General features: G+C 43.8%; 1 protein-coding gene across 4 annotated transcripts in view; it reads left to right on the forward strand.

Annotated features, from left to right (window-relative positions):
• Nucleotides 1–17,978, forward strand: part of NEK10 (NIMA related kinase 10) — a 107,491-nt gene that overhangs the window by 37,379 nt on the left and 52,134 nt on the right. For all 4 annotated transcript variants that reach the window (XM_060280658.2, XM_035130104.3, XM_035130103.3 and 1 more), the window contains exons 17-22: nt 1,177–1,279; nt 2,660–2,788; nt 3,546–3,683; nt 6,671–6,716; nt 8,933–9,054; nt 10,786–10,888. In XM_060280658.2, coding sequence (XP_060136641.1) covers nt 1,177–1,279; nt 2,660–2,788; nt 3,546–3,683; nt 6,671–6,716; nt 8,933–9,054; nt 10,786–10,888 — 641 coding nt within the window. The remainder of the gene's footprint in view (nt 1–1,176; nt 1,280–2,659; nt 2,789–3,545; nt 3,684–6,670; nt 6,717–8,932; nt 9,055–10,785; nt 10,889–17,978) is intronic.

Here is a 17,978-nt window from a genome sequence, read left to right on the forward strand (position 1 = left end):
TCAGGAGCAGCAATGGAAGATGGAAGAAGTGCTCACTTTGAAGGCGAACTCATCTTCTTCCATTCCCAGGAAAGTGGGGTGCTGGGCTCCCTTTTGCTCCTCCTGCCCCTTCGGGAGAGTCTCCTGCAGAGGGTCGGGAGCTACCAGGGAAGAGGAGAGTGATGCGGGGCCGGGAAGAGCTTTGCGCTCTGTCTGCTACTGGCGGGAGCTGAGGCACGCAGCTGGCGGGTGGGAGGGAGGCCGCGGAGCCGCCGCCGCGCGTGCCAGGCCGTGCATTGCAGCCTCTGCGAGGACCAAAGGCAGCCGAACCGGCACGCAGCTCCCGAAGGCCCTGGCGGGGAAGGGCGCTCCCTCGTCCCCATCATCCCCAAGGGAGCCAGGACGGAGGCGCGCGCCAGGAAATGTCCTCTCGGGCGCGGCGCTGTATTCCTCCGCACACTCCCACGCTCTGGTTCGCTCTTCCTGCCGGCCAGCCTTCCCCTCCCTCGCCTGGGCGGATACTTCTTTCCTGCCCCTTCTGATTGGCTGCCCCTTCTGATTGGCGCTTCCTGCAGCCAATCAGTAGCCGTGCTGAACTACGCCCTCCCTGCGGACGCGGAAAGCAGCCCCAGGCAGCGCTGGGCAGCGGTGCGGACCCCTCTGGCATAGCTCGCGGACCCCTGGGGGTCCGCGGACCACCTGTTGGGAAACACTGAAGTAGACAATCTGTTCTGTTTCTTGTGTTACATGGCTACAACTCCTTAATATTACATTTATACTGGCAGAATATAACTGTACTTTGTAAGAGCTACAGGATTTTTAAATGTTAAATGGTCTTTGGCTTGAAGATAGGGGATCTGACCAGTTCAGGGTTGTCCATCCAGTCACTCCTTCATCTGTTCCTGTTGGGGCTACAGCTCCCACCTTCCATTGTCATTGGACATGCTGACTGGGCCTGGTGGGAGTTGGAAACCAAAAACATTTGGAGAGAGAGTCACATGTCAACCACCCTTTCTTTATCTCACTAAAATCCGTGTGGTCCTTACTAACACAATTTTGTCCCAAGAAAACCAGTGAAAGCAATAAGAATTACGGTATTATTCAGCGAAGTGAAATTAGACATTCCCCCCCCCCCAAATGTAATTAGGTGTGAAATTTATGCGGCGTTCTATAAATAAATAGTTTTGCATTTTGTAGACTCTTCCCTACACACTTGTTTGAGAGCTTCATTGACATTGGGCATTACGTTCGGGAGATAAGTGCTTATGAAGAGCTGGTATCGAAGCTAAATGCATTACTGGTAAGTAGTAAATGTTTGCTTACTTTCTTAGTCACACTAACACACTGATAAAAAAATTAAGCTTACCCTATCTTAAAAATTTTCATTGTTAATGAAGATATCTTGCAAAAAAAAAGTTTCATAAACACGTGGGCTTAGGCATCTCTCCAATCGAAGCGGGTGGCAGGCTATGGGATGAAGGTGGCTAGCCTCCAATACTGGGGCAGGATCTGCCCCCATCCCAATATTCCTGATCCTCCAGGACCCCACCAAGTTTAGCAAAAACCAAAATATTGGAGTGGGCAGATCCCTGAGTAGCCTGGTCATCGTTTTGACCATTTGATGAGCAGAGATGGGGTGATAACCCTCAACAGTGGCGTAACATTGTTTGCCAGTGCCCAGGGCAGGCGCCATGTGTGCACACCATACTGGAGGGGGGTGCCAGCCCAGCCCTTGCTGTTGGAGCAACCCCACACCCACCATAGCAAAGTGGGGCCACACTGAGCCACTTGCCTGCCTTGCAGGGGGGAGCCCGGCTGGCCAATGTTACCTTGGTGGGCGGAGCACCAGGCTGGCCACATTGGGGGTGCCTGGTTTGTGTCCCCTCAAAAATTGCGCGCCTGGGGCCACAAACACCTGTGTGCTCCCCACGCTATGCCCCTGGCCCTTCATCCTCAGCTGATTTGCATGGGAGGAGTGCTTTGTGCCTGTTTGTGTGCCTGTCATTGTGTGTGTTGTGTGTCAACTGCACATTTGAGACTGTGGTGGCCACACCTGCTTTTGGCCGCACCCACCACTAGGATGTGCTGCCTGGAGGGGTGGATACGACCCTTTGGCAAAAAGGGCTTGGCCACTCCTGCCCTAGGACAAATGACAAATACAGTGGTGCCTCGACTTACGAATTTAATCCGTTCCGAAGGCACCTTTGTAGGTCGAAAAAATCATAAGTCGAAAAGCGCAATTGGATACGCGATTTCCCATATGAATGTGTTGAAAAATTCGTAAGTCGAAGCAACCCCATCTAAAAATTCGTAAGTCGAAAAAACCCTATCTAAAACCGCCACGGTTTCCGTTCAGATGTCGAGAAATTTGTAAGCATGCGTCCATTTGCATCATTCGTAAGTCGAAAAATTCAGTTGTCGAGTCATTCATAAGTCGAGGTACCACTGTAAACTGCATAGCCAGATTTCAACCATGTTCTCTTGCTGTCGGAGCCTGACACATCGACACAATAATAGCCACGAAAGGGTTCTTGGTTGCTACGAAAAGATTGGATGACCAGTGAGGGAGAAGGTGATCTCTTAAGCATATAAAGCCCATGTTGTTAGCCCGAACCAATGTCCTATAAGCGAAAAATTGCATAAATCAAAATGAGTCTTTTAACTTGATTTTCATGACTAGGAGGATGAAGTTAAGCAAATTGCGGAAAACATTGAAGACATTAATCAGAACAAAGCACCTACGAAATACATTGGCAATTACGCAATATTGGACCATCTTGGCAGTGGAGCCTTTGGGAGTGTTTACAAGGTAAATAGGCTTTGGGATATGTATCAAATCTTGCCATGCGTTTATATACTTTCACTCGATCCTTGCCTGTGATGTTATTGCAAATTTGTTTCACTCTTCTCCCAACGGTAAAGGTGGACCATATGCTGGTTTACATTGTCACACAGAGCCCTGGTCCATAGCTGCCAAGTTTTCACTTTTCTTGCGAGGAAGCCTATTCAGCATAAGGGAAAATCCCTGTAAAAAAGGGATAACTTGGCAGCTATGCCCTGGTCTGCTGGCCCCACTTTTTCTCTGAACCAGGCTGTCACATGATCTCCCTCCAGTTTTATTCAAATGCAAAATGGTGCTTACGGTAGAAGGGCTATCTTTCAGCACCTGCCCCCTTCCTCAAATCTTCAATGCGTGTCTAGCAATACCAGTACTATTATATGGGATTCCTGTAAAGATTACTGACATAATATAGGTTAAGTACTTTAAATTACTTGCAATGCATTATATGAATACAAAATAGTATTTGTTCTACTGTGATGTGGTGCATCTGGGTTGGCCTTAGAGATCCCCGATTTCTGCATAGATCTGTTACTGTTTTCTATCAGATACTCATGTGTCACATTTTGATTGGCCTATGCAGGCTTAAGTGAATTTCAAGCTGGATGTTAGATGCTAAAAAAAAGGGCGTTTCTTAAAATAGACACAGTGCAGTTAGTTTTGATGAATAAATAGTGCTTGTTTTAATCTTGTTCCTTATCTGTTGTTGTTCTTGACCCCCACATAGGTTAGGAAACGCAGTGGTCAGAACCTTCTAGCGATGAAAGAAATTAATCTACACAATCCAGCATTTGGAAAGGACAAAAAAGACAGAGACAGCAGCGTGAAGAACATTGTCTCTGAATTAACTATAATAAAAGAGCAGGTGAGTCAAAACACACCAGGAATAAATCTCATTGAAATCAGTGGAGTTCTCTTCCAAACAGTGGCACGGTATTTAGGTTTTTGGATGCCAACTGGAAAGTAACTTGCTTACACTGATGGTGGTTTGTTTTGTTATAAATACCTCCACACCTGTAATAATAATGCTTTTGAATATCATCCTGAATACGTCGCTGTGATATGTGCTGTTTGTACTTGTCGTGCTAAATACAAAAATAAAACAGCATCAGTGGCAACCATTTCTGTGAAGAATTCCTACACCAGTTGATCTGAATGAGCATTTGTAGTTGGTTAGCCAACCCAGAGGCAGCTGGAGGAAGTGGGATTTAGATGCACAGCTGCCAGCTTAAATACCATTGATTTTTAGTGGTTTTTAAGCATGTCTGACCTTCAGCTCTACCAGTTTGTTATTGAGGTTATTGCCGACACGAACCTATAAGGGGCCACTTGGGACTTCGTGGAAAGCATGGCCACCATGGGGCTGTCCCTGAATAAGTTGGTGATCTGACATTAAGTAAAAGTGAAACAAAAGAAGTGTCATGGTCAGATCACTTCCTGGTGCAACTGGACTTCTCCGCGACCCTTCCCCTCTGCAGGGAGGTGGGACCGATTCAGATGGTCCGCCTCCGCTACTTAATGGATCCAATTGGCTTCCAGAGAGTGGTAGGGGATGTTTTATCCCATGTTGATGGCCTTTCAGCTGATTCCCTGGTGGCCTGCTGGAATGGCTCTGAAGCGCCCTCTCCGATTGCATGGAGCCCAGGCAGCCCTGTGCTTTCCCCTGGAGCCGAGGGTGATGAAACAATCGTTGAGACGGCTAGAGCGCTGGTGGCGGAAAACTCATTGTGAATCAGACCGGACACGGGTTAGAGCTCAACATCGAGCCTACCAAGTGGCAGTGGCGACGGCGAAGAGGACCTTCTTCACCGTTTCTATTGCATCTGCAGAAAACAGCAGCAGGAGACTTTTTCAGGTGGTTCCCTCATTGCGAGAAGTGAGGTTACAGGGAACCAGACAGAGGGCCTTCTCGGTAGTGGCACCCGCCCTGTGGAACGCCCTCCCAGCAGATGTCAGGGCAATAAGCAACTATTTTACTTTTAGAAAACAACTGAAGGCGGCCCTGTTTAGGGAAGTTTTTAATGTTTGATGCTGTACTGTTTTTAATATTCGGTTGGAAGCCGCCTAGAGTGGCTGGGGAAACCCAGCCAGATGGGCGGGGTATAAATAAATTATTATTATTATTATTATTATTATTATTATTATTATTATTAAGGTTACTTCCTCATTCATTTCCATGGAGGTTGTGGTCCTCATGCATGACAAAGATGTCCACATGGAGGAGATAACCTTTCCATTAAAGGAAATGGGGAAATCCATTCTCACGTAAACATTAGGGAGCGATGCATCTGCATCAGGGTGAATGCATGTAAAGATCCAACAAAGAAAATGTGCTCAGGGAATTCAAATGCTCAGTGCGAGCATATGGAAGACCAAGCATTTCCTGACCCTGGTTGCCAGCCCAGCAGCTGTAATTTTACACTGTGACTTGAGGAGTAAAAAAAAAAAAGTATCAAACCTCAGCAAGAAAATGCACCAACAGCAATTTGTTTTTTTTGTTAGAACACCTTGTGAAGTTTGAAACTCAATTAGAACAAGCCTGCAAGTAACATGACTTTTATTTCAATGCACATTTTGAAATAGAATTGCTTTTTCAACGTATTCTCCAGTTGAAACGTTTTACTTGTTTGTTCTTTGGACTGTGTGTAAAGAGTTGTAGCCTAATGGAACCACGAAAGCGAAAAAGTTGCTCTATTACCTACGTGGTATATTTTCTTTAAAAAATATGTCATGCTACAACACTTGGCAGTCGCCAGGTAATGACAGGGTGGCAATACCACTTTGTTTTTCAGGTTCCTATTTCCCCTGCTTTAGGGAACAGAAATATTTTCCAGTTACATTATTAAGCTAGCTACCATGAAGTCTTGCTATACATTCATTCAGCTGGATTCTCATGGATTTCACGTGCTTAGGGTTGCATTATGAGGACCAGTTTCTCATATCCTTTTTCCTGCCGAGATTCATACTAATATATGAAAAGGCACCTAAGACATAATGTGAAAGTGACTCTGTGTGTGTGTGTCTGTGTGTTGTGATGCTCACATACAGAATTTGTGTGCCCTTTTCATGTTGCACTGGGCAAACTCTATTGGTATTTGCAGCTTTACTCTTCCCTCTTCTCCCTCTTGCAGACCCCACAAATCCAGATGGTCCCGCAACTCCCCAGAGTCAATTGGGGGGTGACTGGAGTGGGGTGGGGTGGGGAGCAGAATGTGAGGTCCCCCTGTGCTTACCTGGCTTTACCCAATATTGTATTCAAGTTGGCTCCTCGAGTTACCCTTATTATTTTTAAAGCATTCTTCAAAGTAGGCCATAAATAGACCAAATACCCATAAAAGGGGAGATAAAACCTTACTAAAGAGAACTGAGCAATTTCGGGGAATACAGTATTTCCATAGGCAGTATAGAGGAAGCAGACATTATGGTTATCTCTTACTGGATCTGGCCACAATATCTTAAATAAAGAAGTGATTCCTGTACAGTGTCAAAGGTCAAGATTCTGTGTTGGTGCTCACAATCTTAAAACTTACTTGCCATAACTGCCACCGAGAGGAGCATTCTGAAGACATTATACAAATGGATGTTCCATCTAACCTTAACTGTATACATTATTATTATTATTTATATAATCAATATCTTTATTGATCTCATGGTAACAGCAACCATTGGTGAGAGTGTTTTCCCTAAACACCTGTTTCAGTAAAAAACCAGATTTGTACAGAAGTAGCCCAAGGATTGTTCAGACGACTTCTGTTTTCTTTTAAACCAAGATTACATTTAAAGAAAGACAGAATATGGAGAATATGTAACTGTATACATTATATGTAACTGTATACATTATTTTTATTGTAGCTTTATCATCCTAATGTCGTACGATATTACAGAACCTTCTTAGAAAGTAAGTATACACTTTCAGGGCTACATTCCACAATGAGTATATTGTTATAATAAGATTAAAGGGGGGGGGGAGATAACTAGAAAAAGAAAATGATCTATATATTTTCTGTTGTCGTCAGGAAGCTTATATTCCAGCTGCAGACCCCACATTAGGAGACCTGGGAAAAAGTGATTTGATTTCAGGTGCAATCCTATACGTACTTACTGGGGAGTAGGGCTTTTTTTCAGCCAGAACTCACCGAACTCAGTTCCAAGGTACCTCTCAGGTGGGCGCCATTGCCATTATAAGAGAACAAGGGAGGCATTCGTGGTGAGTTCCAGCATCTCTGTTTCTAGAAAATTAGCCCTGCCTGGGAGTAAGCCACATTTAACCCAGTAAACCTTACATCTGAGTAGATATGTATAAGATTGTGCTTTAGTCAGGATTCAATTAGAAGGCGAGAGACTTGAAGCATCAGTATATAGGTGGGATTATGTCAGGTCTGGAAATAAAAATCTGCATGGTATCCCACTAACACCTGTTCAGAGTAAATGAATGGACCCAAATCAGTCGTGTCTTTTAATTTTAATGCATCTACTCTGACTAGGAGTGATGTTGGATACAACCCTCTATTTTTCCGGCATGCTTTCCTTTAGAGGTTGTTGAGGATTTTGACCTAGGTGAATAAGATGCAGATAAATGTTTGCAAGGATGGAGACGTACACCGTAGACTGTGTGTTCCTTGTGCTAGAGGCCAGATGCCATTGATGTTCCAGGTGGCTGGAGTCCTGGGTGGCTTCCACTTGGACCTTGTTGATCACCAGAAGTTTAACCAGGACCATTTTTTAAGGGTATACAGTACCTCTTTTTGTTGTTGTTAAGAAGTGCGACACTTACTGTAACAACTTCATGGTGAGTACAGACACCTAGTTTTCTAGAAAAAAAGCACTGAGTATTACCCAGACAAGGACTAGCCCAACATATAGCATTGTGGGTGCTTTAGATTTGCTAGATATTTATGTATGTCACTACTGCAGCCCGTATTTTGTTAGCCCAGTAATGGAAAATGAGCGAGGTCCCAACTAAAGAAGAATGGCAACTTAAACTGATAGAATATGCACAGCTTGCGGACTTAACGTATAGAATAAGACAGGGATCACCAAACTTTTTCATCAGGGGGCCGGTCCACTGTCCCTCAGACCTTGTGGGGGGCCGGACTATATTTTGAAAAAAAATATATGAATGAATTCCTATGCCCCACAAATAACCCAGAGATGCATTTTAAATAAAAGGACACATTCTACTCATGTAAAAACAGGCTGATTCCTGGACCGTCCGCGGGCCGGATTGAAAAGGCAATTGGGCCGCATCCGGCCCCCGGGCCTTAGTTTTGGGACCCCCTGGAATAAGAGAACAAGAGGAATTACAAGACAGAGAAACTAGTAGGAGAACACTTCAATCTCCCAGGACATTCTATACAAGATCTCAAAGTAGCTGTCTTACTACAAAAGAATTTCAGAAATAGACTGGAAAGAGAAGTTGCTGAATTGCAACTTATCACCAAGCTTAAAACCATGGAGAGACCTGGTTTGAACAGAGACGTTGGATTCTTATCTTAATATACATGATAAAGCGATCCCCTCGCTTTTTCATGCAAGACCATTTGCAGTCGTTTACAGTCATCAACAGCTATCAGTCAGTCAATCACCCATTTCCACCACCACCCCTCTGAGTGATACCCCTCCCCACCCTTTCTCTACATTTAAGCGCCTGGGGACTTCTATTTCAGTGTATCTGAAGAAGTGTGCATGCACACGAAAGCTCATACCAAAATAAAAACTTAGTTGGTCTTTAAGGTGCTGCTGGAAGGAATTTTTTTATTAAGAAGAACCTGTGTTTAAAGAAATTGGAAAATGTTTATTGAATATATGGGGGGGAATTGTGTACACTTGAAAACGTTGGCAGCATTAAGATAATTTATTTACACTTATTTAACAGTGTAAATAAGTTTTGATGGATGCAATAATGGAGTAATGAATGGTTTAGTTTCTGTAAAATATGCAAGGATTTATGATATGCAAAATGAACCATGGAAACAGAAGAAGGGAAGTCATTGATATTGGATTCCAAAATGCTCAGGAGATATACCCGGATAATGCCTCCTGGCCAATCACTGGGCACATAAATGAAATGTTTCCTCTTGTTTTGCTGCTTCTATTTCGTTTTGTTGCTTCTAGGTGACAGGCTGTACATAGTCATGGAGCTCATAGAAGGGGCACCGCTGGGAGAACATTTTCATTCTTTGAAGGAGAAGCAGCAACAGTTTACGGAAGACAGACTATGGCACATATTCATTCAAGTAAGGACCTGCGCGTATCTTCGTTGCTTTTCTTTGTCTTGTTTTTTGCTTCTAGGATAGTCATTCATCGCTGCTTATCAGTTAGGGATCTGTCCTTTTGCACTTTTCAAAGTGCGTACACATTGCCTGCGCTATGCAGTTAGTGATATATTGCGCCAAAGGTGGGATAAACTAAATGTCACTGGTGCCGAAGCATATTACACTGGAGCTTCTTGGATGAGGCAGTACAGAGAATGTAAGATTCTGGTGATCATCATCAGAAGTGAAAATGACAAAGCTTGCTGTCCAAGGCTGGAGTACGCACCACCCCTTCCCTTTTCTGAGAAATGCACAGGAACACAGGACTCCACCAGAAGCAATGCCATCTCTGCCCCAGCCCACCTCCCAGATACAGTGCTAAGAGGGCTGTGCATGGGAACCCAGCAATCTGACTTACGTCATTGGTTCATTGGCCCAATTATTGTCTGTGTTGCGACAGGCGCGGCGGTCCCTTTTTTCCCTGACACCGTTGGGCCATCCACTCACTTAAATATAATGCACCCACCTCACAGAACACAAGTTCCACGAATTCCCTCAAACTACCACAGGTTGTCTTGTGGGGGACTTGCGTGAGGGAGAACTTAATAATTTGGAGTCTCAGGCAGGATTTGTTCAAAGAAACAATAATGATTTCATTTAACAAGGAAGTTTATAACACGAGTGGATAAAACTTAGGATACTTCAGTTTACAATGTTATTTTACTTCAAGGTTTTCTCAGTTGTTTCACACTTAATACTTTAGTTCTTCATAAGGTGGTACTTTCTGTCAGTTACACACCCCTTAGACTACCCTACTCCGGACGTACTCCAAGTAATAGACCCAAGGTTTCACTGGTTTGGGAGTCTTCTCTTACTAGAAGAATCTCTCCCCTCCTGACTGGAATGAAACCTAAGTAGACTGTCTCTTTACAGCAGGCATCCCCAAACTGCGGCCCTCCAGATGTTTTGGCCTACAACTCCCATGATCCCTAGCTAACAGGACCAGTGGTTGGGGAAGATGGGAATTGTAGTTCAAAACATCTGGAGGGCCGAAGTTTGGGGATGCCTGCTTTACAGCTTCTACTTCTCCTGTCTCAGCCTCAGCCTCCCAGTTAATTCATGGCCTAATTACTCTTACAGGACACCACACACTGTCCTTCACACTAAGCTCAGAGACTCCTTTCTATAGCTTGTGATATTTTCCTCAGAGTGGATGCTTCTACCCAGAACCAACTCTCACTCCCTACCTTCCTACCTATCCTCCCAACCTACTCCAAAACCTCCTCCCAACACTCCCTCCAAAACTCACTAACTGTCTCTCCAAATCCTCTCCTTTTCAATTCCCCCCCCCCCCCCGGGAACCTCGGCCAATCAGAGGCTGCTGCACATTAACCCTTTTCTGGCATGGGGAAAAGAAAATACTTAGGGACCCAACCTGCCCCAGCAAAAACAAACTTTTCCGTCACACCTGTCAGTGAAGCTCTGGGCTTTCAGGCAGCAGACATCGCCAGCCCAATCTGAAAATGCCAGGGATGGAACCCGAGGCCTTGCACATCAGGAGCTTTACTGTTGAGCTACAGCTCCTCCAAAGTTTAGTTGCAGCTCTTCCTGTAAGACGCTTGCTCCTCACATTCCCAGGTTCTAAGCTCCCCCTTGGTTATTGCTGGTGACTATGGCTTTGCACTTGCGCTAAGACTTTTCTTTGTTGTAAAGCTGTGTTTAGCTCTTCGGTATTTGCACAAAGAGAAGAGAATTGTCCATCGAGACCTCACTCCAAACAATATCATGCTGGGAGATAAGGATAAAGTAACCATCAGTAAGTACCGGTACTTGTTTGTAACATTGGACTGTTTAAGCAGAAAGTGATTTCTTTCCATTGTGAATTGCAGTAAATTAATTCAGAATAAATGAAATCACCAAACCATTTCGAATGCATATCTATAAGTGAAACCTTTTCTTTCCAGACAATACTATACTGTTTGTATCTTTCCTGTGTATGGGGAAACTAATACATTTCTTCTGAGTTGTTACTTTATTATTTAAATCCTTCTGTTGTTCATAGTTCTCAGGCTTGCTTCTGTTCTGTTTTTACACTCTTGTGGTTTCCTCCTAGTCCAGGTGTTTCATTTTGGTTTTCTAAAAAAGGGAACACATAAGCACGAAGATTTGCCACAGCACATTTTTGTTTTTCAAATTAGTATGCCTGGCCTTTCTCCAAAAACTTCAGGGTGACAATTGCTCTGTTTGGATGATCAAATTCTGGCTTAATAAGCCAGGATACGCACAGAGTTATTGTCTCTGTATTCTGCTTTTACTTTGCACGACTAGTAAAACAAGCCGGGAAGCTGTAGTTTACTATGGCTTTCTATTTTGCGAGAAACTGGGAACTATGGGTAGACTTTCTAACTAGACAGGATTTGGATGCCAACATTTAACCATGGAACCAAGAATCATGGTTAAGTATTTTCAATCATGTTGGAATTTGGATTCCAAATCCTAGCCTTCCCATTAAACATAGTTTTCAGTGTAAGGAGAAGCTGTGGTTAACTATGTTCCTTCGGGGTTTTCCTTGATCATGTGGAGGTAGGAACAAAGTGGGAACAAGGAGTCTTCATGCCAAATTTGTACATATTCTGGTTTCTTAATCCTTGATGTGATTGCCCGAACATGGGCAGTATTCACAATCCAGTAATGATATCAGCTCAAATATATACACCTTATTTAAATGTTATGCACACACACTGATGCATAGTTTTGGTGGTTGGAGGCACACCCAGTGCCTTGTTCCCCTTCCAAACATGAGAATATACAGTGGTACCTCTGGTTAAGAACTTAATTCATTCCGGAAGTCTGTTATTAACCTGAAACTGTTCTTAACTGTACCACTTTAGCTAATGGGGCCTGCTGCTGCTGTGCCGCCGGAGCACAATTTCTGTCCTCATCCTGAAACAAAGTTCTTAACCCGAGGTACTACCGGTATTTCTGGGTTAGCGGAGTCTGTAACCTGAAGCGTTTGTAACCTGAAGTGTTTGTAACCCGGAGGTACCACTGTAATTCAAATGGGCTCAATGTCATTGCAACTTCATTTGATGTAAAATATACTTTCAAAGAGCAACTGTCCAACATTTATCCAGACTGAGGCCAGCTTTGTGTTGAGTGTATTTGCTACTTGGCGAACAGTTGTTGAAGTGGGAATGGAATAAGTGGGTGGTGGGCAGTTGTGGCTGATATTGACCCATTATTGAATTTGTTTCAATATCTGTTTGACATACCCTTCAATGGTGCACAACTGAGCCCATATTCATTCAGCCTGGAATGGATACTGTTGAGATGGAAGTACCCCCTTGGTGTGTGTGTGTGTGTGTGTGTGTGTGTGAGAGAGAGAGAGAGAGAGAGAGAGAGAGCCAATCAGTAATTAGGTAGAAGGAAGGAGAGAGAGGTAATCTTCACTGTTGTTGTAAGTTAGGAGTTTAATAATTATTCATTCAATTAATTTGTTGCTTGGAGTAGGGCATGTGTCTCTGAAAGCTGGTAGCATGAATTAGGTTAGTGTGCTGCAATAATGATATCTTAGATGAAGAACAAATAAGCACTGTGGGGGTTTTTTTGGGGGGGGAGCATTAGCTTTGTTTCCTTTGGGGCAAATGAGCTTTCTTAATGTTTCCATTTCTCATTTAGGCTTCATGAATAATTAAATAGTGTGATTATGAGCTTCTGAGCATGTGTTTAAGTCACTGTGCACTTACAGCCAACCTTCCACCCCACCCCCGCAACAAACCTCGGAAAGACAAGGCTTTATCACATTAATAGCTAAATAACCATCAACTGTAATTGGACCATTTTGGGAATGGTTGCCTTGTCTTCTGCATCTTCAGGAGATGTAGAGCAGCATAAAACCCAGTAGGCAGCATTAGGAAGAATTAAGTGTGCTTTGAGCATAGCAAATCATGTAGCTCTTTGAGATGCCAATAAACGTATCAAATCTCTTCCATGAAGGTTGTGAAATTGCGAGCTGTTGATTAGCCCTTTAAGCCAGAGGTGAGGAATCTCTACTCTACTATATGCTTGTTTGACTACAGCTCCCATCATTCCTGATCATTAGCCGTGCTGACTGGGGTTGATGGGAGATGGAGTACAGCAACATCTGCAGGGTGGAAGGCTCCTCATCCTTGTATTAAACGGTGCCCTCCTTTATTTGCCTGTGCACAGTCACAAGAACACTAGAAGAGCTTGCTGGATCCGGCCAATAGCCCATCCAGTCTAGCATCTTGTTCTCACTGGTCCTGAATGGGATAACTGTGCCCTTGAAGGACCAGGTGTGCAGCCTGGGAGTCATTTTGGACTCACAGCTGTCCATGGAGGCACAGGTTAATTCTGTGTCCAGGGCAGCTGTCTACCAGCTCCATCTGGTACGTAGGCTGAGACCTTACCTGCCCGCGGACTGTCTCGCCAGAGTGGTGCATGCTCTAGTTATCTCCCGCTTGGACTATTGCAATGCGCTCTACGTGGGGCCACCTTTGAAGGTGACCCGGAAACTGCAATTAATCCAGAATGCGGCAGCTAGACTGGTGACTGGGAGCGGCCGCCGAGACCATATAACACCGGTCCTAAGAGACCTACATTGGCTCCCAGTACATTTCTGAGCACAATTCAAAGTGTCGGTGCTGACCTTTAAAGCCCTAAATGCCCTTGGTCCTATATACCTGAAGGAGCGTCTCCACCCTCATTGTTCAGCCCGGACACTGAGATCCAGCGCCGAGGGCCTTCTGGCGGTTCCCTCACTGTGAGAAGCAAAGCTACAGGGAATCAGGCAGAGGGCCTTCTCGGTAGTGGCGCCTGCCCTGTGGAAAGTCCTTCCATCGGAGGTCAAGGAGACATGACATTCAATGACTTTCACCCCACCATCAACCTAACAATGAACCAATCTATGCAAGAAATACATTTTTTGGACACTACTATAAAAATACAGGATGGACGTATAGACACCACCTTATACAGAAAACCAACTGACCGACAAACATATCTACATGCTTCTAGCTACCATCCCAAACATACCAAACAATCCATCGTATACAGCCAGGCCCTACGTTACAACCACATCTGTTCCAACTCTACAGACAGAGAATCTCACCTAAGAGATCTACAGCAAACCTTTTTAGAACTAAAATATCCACCTGATGAAGTTAAACAACAGATCAACAGAGCCAGACTGATACCTAGAGAGAACCTGCTGCAAGACAGACCCAAAAAAGAAAATAACAGAACACCACTAGTCATCACATACAGCTCCCAAGTTAAAACAGTACAACGCATCATCAGAGATCTACAGCCTCTCCTGGACAATGACAGCTCCCTTTCTCAAGCTCTGGGAGGAAGACCTTTCATTGCCTACAGACAGCCGCCCAATCTTAAACAACTCCCCACCCACAATAATACAACCACCAGACTTAACATGGACACTGGTACCAGAGCCTGCAATAAACCCAGATGCCAACTTTGCTGCCACATACACCCGGACAACATCATTACTGGCCCCAACAACATCCAACATACCATCTCAGGACTATTTAATTGCTCATCTTCTAACATTGTGTATGCCATCAAATGCCAACAGTGCCCTTCAGCTCTCTATATTGGACAAACAGGCCAAACCCTACGCCAAATTATAAATGGACATAAATCTGACATCAGGAACCACAAGACAGAGAAACCAGTAGGAGAACACTTCAATCTCCCAGGACATTCTATACAAGATCTCAAAGCAGCTGTTTTATTACAGAAAAATTTCAGGAACAGACTGGAAAGAGAAGTTTCTGAATTGGAACTCATTACCAAGCTTAAAACCATGGAGCCACCTGGGATGAATAAAGACATTGGATTCTTACCTCATTATGCATGATCAAGTTTTCTTTAGCTCCTCAGCCCTTGCTCCCCCCCCCCCCGGACCAATTGCAGTCATCAACAGTCGTTAACAGCCATCTACAGGTTTACCACTCCCATCAGCCCACCACCCATTCCCATCACCCCCACCCCCACCCTCTGAATATACATAAGGGTATGGTGGATTCTGTTTCAGTGTATCTGACGAAGTGTGCATGCACACGAAAGCTCATACCAAAATAAAAACTTAGTTGGTCTTTAAGGTGCTACTGAAGTGTATCAAATGGATAGACTTAGTAAAAATGGAACCTGGCTATTTGCTTTAGGCTGAATTTCCCAGCCTTGACCTCTCCAGATGTGTTGGACTACCACCATCCCTGAACATTGGCCATGCCGTCTAGGGCTGATAGGAATCGTAGCCCAGAAAAGCTGGATGGCTTCAGATTGTGGAAGGCAGCTTTAGACCTCCATTTAATTATTTGTAAACTAGAATAACTTCCACAACTTTTATTCTGTTTAAAACATGTTGCAGTCTCTCGCTCTTCCAGGATTTTCCTAGTATCATCTTAATGTTAGCGGAGGGATTCTGTTCGTGCTTATATAATATATCTTCTTTTTAAGTAATGTATATATAATTGGCTGGCATCTCTCCAGTCCCCGGAAAGGAAAGAGGACTGCTCATTAGTAGATTTGCTCCCAAAGGTAACGCTTTAACACTGCTCTTCCACAGCTGATTGATGTAAAGGAGAGCGCCAGGTTCCTTACTGTGCATTTCAGAGGCACCATGTCCAGATATAAATTATACAGGATGGAATGCTGTAAGTTTAATTTCTTTGGCTGAACTGAACCAAGTGGCATGGAAGCATGCAGAACAAGCAAAAGGAAACAGCTGTATTGTCACGTTGCTCAAAGTGCAGGCATGTACACTGCAGCAAGAGTTGTGATTGCACAGAACTGGGAATGGGAATGTTTACCGACCCAAAAAGTTTGGTTGACCAGATTAATGGAGTACGCGGAGATGGACAAGTTGACTGGGCAGATAAGAGATCAAACAAAACAAACATTTAAAAAAGTTTGGAACACATTCAAACAATATTTGAAAGACTATCAGGGGAAATTGAAATTTAGACTGGTTTAGAACAGGGTCCCCAAATAAGGCCCGGGGGCCAGATGCAGCCCAATCGCCTTTTCAATCTGGCCCGTGGACGGTCTGGGAATCAGCATGTTTTTACATGAGTAGAATGTGTCCTTTTATTTAAAATGCATCTCTGGGTTATTTGTGGGGCATAGGAATTCGTTCATATTTTTTTTCAAAATATAGTCCGGCTCCCCACAAGGTCTGAGGGGACTGCTGAAAAAGTTTGGTGACCCCTGGTTTAGAATAACCTCTGTAAGAAAAAATACTAAAATATAGTGGGAAAACAGGAAAACAAACTCATAGATCTGTTTTCTTTATCATTATTTAGAAATACATGTTTAGCCATAGGAAAACTGACATGTTATTATGTGATTATATGAATGTAAATTAAAAGAAACCAATAAAGATGATTTGCAAGAAGAAAAGAAAAGAAGAGAATTTAGGTTGGTACGGGACTTTGAGCTTCGCTTACGCGCCCCCCCCCCAATATGTTTTCCCTGTAGTTTGCAGTCTCCCTGACTGCCTGTGCTTTCTGATCTGGAAAAGCCCCTTGCGGGGAATTACTTCCTCATACCTTACTCTGAACTCAGATGAAAGTGTAGCTGCCTGCAAAGGTTGCAGAGTGCAAGTCCTGGTGAGATGATTTGTAGAATGAAAGGACGGACATTCCCAAATGCCCCTTAGCAATCTCAAAAGCAAGGCAAGCGCATCAAAAACCTTGAACCGGAATTTCCCCTCCTTTTCAATAATTTTAAGATGCAGTCTTTTCTCCCCATTACTTGATGAAGCATTGTGCACAACACTAATTCTAACACTATACAGATGTTATGGGCATTCCACCCTACGGTCCTCCGTGTTACTATATCACTTCAGATTCTATTTGTGGATTTGAAACATTGTCAAAGCTTGCCTAGTAATGGAGTAGTCATTCCTTGCACAAGAAGGCATTTTACTATTTGTGCAGTTTATACCTCCTAGAAAAGTAGTTTAAGTATGAGACGGGCTGCCTTAAAACAGGCAGCCACTGCATGGTGCTGTTGCATTATGTTTAGTGCTCATTCAACCTTTTCCAGTAGAGGATTGGAATAGCTTTTGCAAGGTGCCCAAAACAGCCCATGAAAAACGTTAGCGTGGAATGAAATGGAGAGATGGCAAGACAGTGGAGTTACTCCAGCCTTGTCTTATTTGGTACTATGCTACTATTGTAAACTTGCAAGACACCTTTATTTTTATTTTATTTTTTAACAAAGCTTGTATTAGAAGAATGTGTGCGAGTTTTCAAGGTAGCATTAAAACCTCTTAGAACGTTACCTCTAGCTGAACTGATCTAAACATCTAAAACTGGCATTACATCCATCTAAACCCTAAATTGGATGCAGGTGAAAAAAGCTTTTCTCGAGTCAGGATAGTATTCCCAGTGGTTGTGTAAAGAATGTGGCAAACAGCTACTTGATCAAAGTGATCAAAGTGACCTGCAGGTACAGTTGGCTCCATCTCACACCTGTTTTCTGTATTTTTATTTCCTTTTACAGTGTTTCATACTGAATGCCAGAGCTATTGCAATCTGGTTTTTTGTTTTTGTTTTGTAAACAGCTACTGGTAGTGGCTATGGTATTACAATTGCGTATTAATTGGGGAAATAACAGGGCAAGAGGCATAAATGGGCGCCACAAAGCAACACATTAGCAGAGCCAATTCTGCTATGATACAAGGCATAGCTGCCAAGTTTCCCGTATTCCCTGGGAAACCCCCATTTCCCCAGCCATTTCCCGCTGGCAGCCCGGATTAAAAAACAACAACCCGTAAATCCGCCCGGGGAGGCTCCTTCTGCACATGTCTGGAGTCTCTGGACATGCGCAGAAGCGATTTCTGGCGCTGTGGCCATTTT

This window comes from Zootoca vivipara, chromosome 11 (assembly GCF_965207765.1).
Source record: "Zootoca vivipara chromosome 11, rZooViv2.hap1.1, whole genome shotgun sequence".
Taxonomy (NCBI): Eukaryota; Metazoa; Chordata; class Lepidosauria; order Squamata; family Lacertidae; genus Zootoca; species Zootoca vivipara.